This window comes from Rana temporaria, chromosome 10 (assembly GCF_905171775.1).
Source record: "Rana temporaria chromosome 10, aRanTem1.1, whole genome shotgun sequence".
NCBI lineage: Eukaryota > Metazoa > Chordata > Amphibia > Anura > Ranidae > Rana > Rana temporaria.
In genome coordinates, this window is record NC_053498.1 from 3,900,174 (window position 1) to 3,908,742 (window position 8,569).

The 8,569-nt window shown below is 48.8% G+C and overlaps 1 protein-coding gene across 1 annotated transcript; it reads right to left on the reverse strand.

Annotated features, from left to right (window-relative positions):
• Nucleotides 1–237: 237 nt before the first annotated feature.
• Nucleotides 238–8,195, reverse strand: SLC66A1 (solute carrier family 66 member 1). The gene is made up of 5 exons (XM_040327050.1): nt 7,631–8,195; nt 6,880–7,083; nt 4,612–4,741; nt 1,770–1,857; nt 238–434 (listed from the first exon to the last, which is right to left on the reverse strand). The coding sequence occupies exons 2-5, from the start codon at nt 7,077–7,079 to the stop codon at nt 253–255; spliced, it is 600 nt and encodes a 199-aa protein (XP_040182984.1). The 5' UTR covers nt 7,080–7,083; nt 7,631–8,195; the 3' UTR covers nt 238–252.
• Nucleotides 8,196–8,569: the final 374 nt, after the last annotated feature.

Here is an 8,569-nt window from a genome sequence, read left to right on the forward strand (position 1 = left end):
ACTGGCAACAGTGAGGGCACTGTCCCCTCCCACAAGGAGATCAGACACTCTTTGTCCCACGAGGCGGCCAATCATGGTCCCCTCCCATGAGGAGGCCAGTCACTGTCCTGTAAAGGGCCCAATCGTAGAGCATACTGTCTGTAATTTTAGAGCCACAGATTCTAAATTTGGTGTTACTGGCAACTGTCGGGATTTCAGCGGCAGGAAAAGGAGGAAATCTGCAGCCAGTCGAGGGAAATTCTTCCACTAAAATCAGATTTTAGGTCTCCATAACATACAAACCTCGGCATCAGATTGGTCGGCCGCGAGCAAGTGCCGTCCTCCGGGAGAGCTGTGGTAGTCTATGGCGGCCAATCTAGAGTCACCCAGCTGGAACACAGCAGCGGCGGAGCCAATCAGAGCAAAGCCACCGATGGCGTTTACGATGAGAGACGCTGTGAATGGTAGAAAAGATTTTATTCTACAGATTGTACAATTTCTGTTCAATCTCCCCAAAGCTCACCACATAAATGTCCCCCCCCCCCCCCCCAGGTCATTAAATACGTCCCCCCCCCCAGGTCATTAAATATGCCCCCCCCAGGTCAATAATATGGAAATGCCCCCCCAATGTCATTAAATATGCATATACCCCCCAAAGGTCATTACAATGGATATGTCCCCCCCCCCTCCCGAGGTCATTAAATATGCCCCCCCCCCAGGTCAATAATATGGAAATGCCCCCCCAATGTCATTAAATATGCATATACCCCCCAAAGGTCATTACAATTGATATGTCCCCCCCAGGTCAAAAATATAGAGATGCCTTCCCCCCTCAAAGGTCATTAATATGGAAGTGCCCCCCCCCCTAAGGTCATTAAATATGCATATGCCCCCCCCCCAAATGTTATTGATGACATGCCACCCACGGTCATTAATATGGATATTCCCCCCAATGGTCATAAATATGGAAATGCCCCCCCATGTTATTAAATATGCATATGCCCCCCCAAAGGTCATTAATATGGATATGTCCCCCCCCCAGGTCAATATTATGGACATGCCCCCCCAAGTCAAAAATACAGAAATGCCCCCCTCAAAGGTCATTAATATGGACATTCCCCCCATCCCCCCAAAAAAGGTTATTAATATGGAAATGCCCCACCAAGGTCATTAAATATGCATATGCCCCCCCCCCAAATGTTATTTTAATATGGATATGCCCCCCCTAAGGTCATTAATATGGATATGCTCCCCCCCCAAAAGGTCATAAATATGGAAAAGCCCCCTCCTCAAAGGTTTTTAATATGGAAATGCCCCCCCCCATGACCATTAATATGGAGATGTTCCCATCCCAGAATGGCCATTGATATAGTGTTGCCCCCCCTCCCCCCATGGCTATTAATATAGAGTTGCCCCCCCAACCCGCATGGACATTATAACCCCCCCCTCTCCCATTCCCACACACAATGGCCATTAACTTGGAATTGGCCCCTCCTTGTAGCTTTGTACAATCCGATAGTAACCGGTATGGTCAGCTTAAAAGCCTTAGCCCCTCCCCCGTGTGCCCCTCTGATTCCAGTTTCCCATTGTTACTAATTCTTGACTTGACTAAGCCCCACCCTGTTCAGTGAAAGCGTCCTATAAGGGTCCATGGGTGGGCGGGGCTTAGCACAGGGTGCAGTGAGGCCGACAATTTGTGACCCGGGATCAGAGGGGCACACGGCTCTTTTGATTGGCTCTTACTCAGAAATTGTATTTTTCATAGTAGATGACCGGTTCCCTTTACTCACGGCTGGTCTGCTGGTTGCGATATTTGTAGTAGATGTAGAGGAAGAGCATAAAGAAGTCGGCCACCACGTAGTAAATCGCTGTGTAAACCTGTAGAGGGAGACACAATGAGGAGACATCCGAGGGGGCGGTGTTATGGCTCCGCCTCTGCAATAACCCCTCCCAAGAGGATCTCATTCACACCAATGGGAGCCAATCAGAAACTTTATTAACCACTTAAGTCTTGGACCTTTTTTTTTTTTTGTCGTTTACACACATTTAAGGAATCATTTTAGGCCTGAAGATAAAACCAAAGGGAAGAGAGGAATGGGGATTATCGTGGTGCCAAAGTGACTCAAGATACAAGATATCATAAAATTGTTAAATGTTAAGGTGAGGACAGTAAGGTGAGGACAGTAAGGTAAGGAACGTAGGGTGAGGACAGTAAGTGACTCAATACAAGATATCATAAAGTAGGGTGGAGGACAGTAGTGGGTGGAGGACAGTAGTGGGGAGGATAGTAGGTTGAGGAATGTAAAGTGAGGACAGTAAGGTAAGGTGAGGACATTAAAGGATGGACAGTAGAGTGAGGAATGTAAGGTGAGGACAGTAAAGGATGGACAGTAGAGTGAGGAATGTAAGGTGAGGACAGTAGAGTGAGGAATGTAAGGTGAGGACAGTAGAGTGAGGAATGTAAGGTGAGGACAGTAGAGTGAGGAATGTAAGGCAAGGACAGTAGAGTGAGGAATGTAAGGCAAGGACAGTAGAGTGAGGAATGTAAGGTGAGGGCAGTAGAGGGAGGACAGTAGGATGAGGAATGTAAGGGGAGGACAGTAGAGTGAGGACAGTAAAGGATGGACAGTAGAGTGAGGAATGTAAGGTGAGGACAGTAGAGTGAGGAATGTAAGGTGAGGACAGTAAAGGATGGACAGTAGAGTGAGGAATGTAAGGTGAGGACAGAGTGAGGAATGTAAGGTGAGGACAGTAGAGTGAGGAATGTAAGGTGAGGACAGTAGAGGGAGGACAATAGGATGAGGAATGTAAGGTGAGGACAGTAGTAGGGGGAAGAATGTAGGGGGGAGGACAGTAAGTTGAGGAATGTAAGGTGAGGACAGTAAGGTAAGGTGAGGACAGTAAAGGATGGACAGTAGAGTGAGGAATGTAAGGTGAGGACAGTAGAGGGAGGACAGTAGGATGAGGAATGTAAGGGGAGGACAATAGAGTGAGGAATGTAAGGTGAGGACAGTAGAGTGAGGAATGTAAGGTGAGGAACGTAGGGTGAGGACAGTAAGGTAAGGAATGTAGGGGGAGGACAGTAAGGTGAGGAATGTAGGGGGGAGGACAGTAAGGTGAGGAACGTAGGGTGAGGACAGTAAAGGGTGGACAGTAAAGGGTGGACAGTAGAGTGAGGAATGTAAGGTGAGGACAGTAGGGGGAGGACAGTAGAGTGAGGAATGTAAGGTGAGGACAATAGAGTGAGGAATGTAAGGTGAGGACAGTAAGGTGAGGACAACAGAGTGAGGAATGTAGGGTGAGGAACGTAGGGTGAGGACAGTAAGGTGAGGACAGTAAGGTGAGGAAGGTGGGGTGAGGAACGTAAGGTGAGGACAGTAAGGTGAGGAACGTAGGATGACGAAGAGGTCCTGCGTGGCCTCGAAACGTTGCTCTTTTGGATCAATAGATATGCATTACATTTTTGGACGTTTTTTAAATGATCCCTGGTGTGCTGGCGAATATGTATATATGATTTGCTTTCCGGTTCCCAGCCGGTGATCGTTTCAGCACCCTTTTACTTTTTGGCCATTTCTTTGGAAGGTGTGCAATCGGAATATTTTTGAGAGAACGTAGGATGAGGACAGTAAGGTGAGGACAGTAAGGTGAGGAAGGTGGGGTGAGGACAGTAAGGTGAGGACAGTAAGGTGAGGACAGTAAGGTGAGGAATGTAGGGTGAGGACAGTAAGTGACTCAATACAAGATATCATAAAAATTCATAATGTTATTACATTTCATTGCAACAATTTTACAAATATTTAATCACAAAAGGATAAAAAAAAAACCGCAGCATGTTACAATTGATTATATAGCTGGTCAAGTCTTCCCTACTAGTTTCCCCAAGACATTGGCTTCATCAGGGGGAGTAGGACGTGACCAAAATAGTTACAGCTCTACAAAGAAAAGAAGACATTTATTTAGAAATCATCATTTCTAAATAAATGTTGTGTCGTACTCAAATAATGATTTCTAAATAAATGTCTTCTTTTCTTTTGTAGAGCTGTAACTATTTTGGTCACGTCCTACTCCCCCTGATGAAGCCAATGTCTTGGCTAAACTAGTAGGGAAGACTTGACCAGCTATCCAATCAATTGTGACATGCTCCATTTTTTTTATCCTTATGCGATTTAATATTTGTAAAATTGTTGAAAATTTAAATTTTTATGATATCTTATATTGAGTCACTTTGGCACCTCGATAATCCCCATTCCTCTGTTCCCTTTGAAATGAACCTTTGGGGTGAGGTGCCTTATCTTATAAAGGACATATCTCTGTATTTTTATTACATAAAACCCCCAATCTTTCTGGGGGCACCTGTGTGGGCTCGCTCTCGAGCCCCGCTGCTACATCCATTGACATAGACTTGGCCCGCCCCCCCATTCCCGTGTCACTGGATTTGATTCGGCGGGAATTTGGGGTTGGGGGAAGGTTCAGGGTCATGGCAACGGTTACAAAAGATAATTCTTTGATGGGAATAGTTCCAGTGTATGAAGGGAGCCTGCAGGCCGCATGTAGAGGCTTCATTCATACATCATCATCAATACAATGTAACAATATTGGTGCGTTGTGTTTAGCGACGACTCCGGCACTTACCTGAATTGGCAGCTGGTGTGACAGAAAGGCCCCCACAAAGTTACAGGAGTCCCCGGCCAGCCACCCCAACAGGAACCAGATAGACAGAGCCTTGTCCATGTTCCCCGTCTTACATGACCTGTAGCATTGCCTGCAAGGAGAGAGGATGGGTGATGGCGACCCCCCCGGGGGCCAGGCTCTGAACACAACATACAAATATACATTTACTTCCCATCCCCCTATTTACCCCACAGGGCTGAGGACAGTAAGGAGAGTAACATAGGGTGAGGAACATAGGGTGAGGAATGTAGGGGAAGGAACGTGGGGGGAAGGAACATATGGGGAAGGAATGTAGGTGGAGGAACGTATGGGGAAGGAACATGGGGGGGGGATGCAGGGGGAGGAATGTGGGGGGGGAACGTAGGGGGTGGACAGTGGGGGGAGAAACGTAGTGGGGGGAGGAACGTAGGGTGGGAGGAACGTAGGGGGGGGGGACATTGGGTGGGCACAGTAGGGGCAAGGAACCTAGGGGGAGGACAGTAGGGGAGGACAGTAGGGGGAGAACAGAGGGGGGAGGAACATTGGGTGAGGACAGTAGTGGCGAGGAACATTGGGTGAGGACAGTAGTGGCGAGGAACGTAGGGGGGAGGACAGCAGGGTGAGGAACGTTAGGGTGAGGAACGTTAGGGTGAGGAACGGTAGAGTGAGGACAGTAGAGTGAGGAATGTAAGGTGAGGACAGTAAGGTGAGGAATGTAAGGTGAGGACAGTAGAGTGAGGAATGTAAGGTGAGGACAGTAGAGTGAGGAATGTAAGGTGAGGACAGTAGAGTGAGGAATGTAAGGTGAGGACAGTAGAGTGAGGAATGTAAGGTGAGGACAGTAGAGTGAGGACAGTAAGGTGAGGACAGTAAGGTGAGGACAGTAAGGTGAGGACAGTAAGGTGAGGACAGTAAGGTGAGGACAGTAAGGTGAGGACAGTAAGGTGAGGACAGTAAGGTGAGGAACAGTAAGGTGAGGACAGTAAGGTGAGGAACAGTAAGGTGAGGAACAGTAAGGTGAGGGACAGTAAGGTGAGGGACAGTAAGGTGAGGACAGTAAGGTGAGGACAGTAAGGTGAGGAACAGTAAGGTGAGGAATGTAAGGTGAGGAATGTAGGGGGGGGGGGGGGGACAGTAAGGGGAGGACAGTAAGGGTGAGGAATGTAGGGGGGGGGGGCAGTAGGGTGAGGAATGTAGGGAGGGGGACAGTAGGGGGGGGACAGTAAGGAATGTAGGGGGGGGGACAGTAAGGTGAGGAATGTAAGGTGAGGACAGTAAGGTGAGGAATGTAAGGTGAGGACAGTAAGGTGAGGAATGTAGGGGAGGGGGGAGGAGGACAGTAAGGGGAGGACAGTAAGGTGAGGACAGTAAGGTGAGGACAGTAAGGTGAGGACAGTAAGGTGAGGACAGTAAGGTGAGGACAGTAAGGTGAGGAACAGTAAGGTGAGGACAGTAAGGTGAGGACAGTAAGGTGAGGAACAGTAAGGTGAGGACAGTAAGGTGAGGACAGTAAGGTGAGGAATGTAGGGGGGGGGACAGTAAGGGGAGGACAGTAAGGGTGAGGAATGTAGGGGGGGGACAGTAGGGTGAGGAATGTAGGGGGGGGGGAACAGTAGGGGGGGGACAGTAAGGTAAGGAATGTAGGGGGGGGGACAGTAAGGTGAGGAATGTAAGGTGAGGACAGTAAGGTGAGGAATGTAAGGTGAGGACAGTAAGGTGAGGAATGTAGGGGAGGGGGAGGAGGACAGTAAGGGGAGGACAGTAAGGTGAGGACAGTAAGGTGAGGACAGTAAGGTGAGGACAGTAAGGTGAGGAACAGTAAGGTGAGGACAGTAAGGTGAGGACAGTAAGGTGAGGACAGTAAGGTGAGGAACAGTAAGGTGAGGACAGTAAGGTGAGGACAGTAAGGTGAGGAATGTAGGGGGGGGACAGTAAGGGGAGGACAGTAAGGGTGAGGAATGTAGGGGGGGGGACAGTAGGGTGAGGAATGTAGGGGGGGGAACAGTAGGGGGGGGGACAGTAAGGTAAGGAATGTAGGGGGGGGGACAGTAAGGTGAGGAATGTAGAGTGAGGATGTCCAGAGAATGTCTCGGGACGGTGACTCGGCTCCTCTCGTGTATAAAGGTTACGGACACTCTGTGCAGCGTGACGGCTTATGTCAGCAACAAAAACGTCTAGGTCAGCGACATTCTCACCCGGAGTCACATGACAGCGGATGGGGAACCTCGGGGCCGAGTCAGCGATACTCACGGGAAGGAGGAGAAGACGAAGCACAGGATGGAGATGAGCCCCAGTAGGACGCTCGCCACGTCCCGCCCGTCCGACGCACATTCCTTGAAGATGTTCCACACCCACTCAGTGCCATTGGGGCAATCGGAAAAGTTCTGGGGGGGCAGCGGAGCCTCCAGCCTCCAGGATCTGAGCCAGGCGTCTATAATATCCGACTCCATTGTCCTGAAACGACAACCCCGGGGGGTCACAAGAGAGCCAATCAGCTGAGAGCCAAAATATTCACAGGGACAATGTATGGCTGATATGGGGCACCATCAATTAGAGTGTTTTAGATATACAAGACATTAGAGTGTAAGCTCCTCTGTACAGCGACTGATGTGACTGTGGGGGGGGGAGGGGACATTAGAGTGTAAGCTCCTCTGTACAGCGACTGATGTGATGTGGGGGGAGGGGACATTAGAGTGTAAGCTCCTCTGTACAGAGACTGATGTGGGGGGAGGGGACATTAGAGTGTAAGCTCCTCTGTACAGAGACTGATGTGACTGTGGGGGGGGGGGGGGGGAGGGGACATTAGAGTGTAAGCTCCTCTGTACAGAGACTGATGTGGGGGGAGGGGACATTAGAGTGTAAGCTCCTCTGTACAGAGACTGATGTGACTGTGGGGGGGAGGGGACATTAGAGTGTAAGCTCCTCTGTACAAAGACTGGCCACCCTGATGCTCTATAACCCGGAGATCCGGGCGGGTGGTGCCCCTGGTGACCCGTCTTACCTGCACTGTCATGTAGAGAGGAGGATACAGACGGCGGTCAGTTCATTTAATCTTCGTTGTTCCGCCTTGAACTCCGCCGCTGCCTGCGCGTCGCTCCGGGTATTGAAGGGTCGCTCCGGGTATTGAAGGGTCGCTCCGGGTATTGAAGGGTCGCTCCGGGTATTCAAGGGTCGCTCCGGGTATTGAAGGGTCGCTCCGGGTATTGAAGGGTCGCTCCGGGTATTCAAGGGTCGCTCCGGGTATTCAAGGGTCGCTCCGGGTATTCAAGGGTCGCTCCGGGTATTGAAGGGTCGCTCCGGGTATCGATCAGTAAATCATTGTATCAATGTAATAATGTATCTGTGGTATCTGTCTCCTGCGATCTATAAATTGTTGCGTTACAATGTATATTATTAAAAATATAAAACAAAATCTATCTCTGATGTGAATGTATAATATATATGTAAAGTGCTGCGTAAATTGTCGGCGATATATAAGGATCTGTAATGAATATTTGTGTCGCCGGCTCCTCTCCTCTCCTCTCTCTCTTCCTGTTGTTTCTCTGTCTGAGGATTACACACGGGTCACATGACTGCGTCCCGTCACATGACTCCTCCATGAGGTCACCGCCGGGGGAGGGGCTGGACTCATCCTGTGTTTTGTGCTGAACGCCGATCACCTGAATATTGTCAATGTTTATAAACACCGGAGGGGAAAACAAAAAAGATACAAAATATCAAAAAATAAAAAATTAAACAGATGACAAAAATGTACCAAAAATAAATAAAAATAAACTTAAATATATATTTTTTCCTTTTTTTTTTTATTAACGCATCCAAAATATAACTATAAAGAGATGACAAGTTTATGGGCCAGATTCACGTAGATCATCAGATCTTTAGATCCGCTCGATCTATCTGATTTAAGATCCGCTCCCGCAAGTTTGAGAGGCAAGTGGGT

Bases quoted from the DNA above. Each gene is read 5' to 3' on its own strand.
- SLC66A1 (XM_040327050.1), bottom strand. From the start codon at position 7,079: ATGGAGTCGGATATTATAGACGCCTGGCTCAGATCCTGGAGGCTGGAG. The intron at 1,858-4,611 runs GTAAGTGCCGGA...CTCCCTCTACAG, and splicing joins CACACCAGCTGCCAATTCAG to GTTTACACAGCGATTTACTA. The intron at 435-1,769 runs GTGAGTAAAGGG...TACCATTCACAG, and splicing joins TCGCAACCAGCAGACCAGCC to CGTCTCTCATCGTAAACGCC.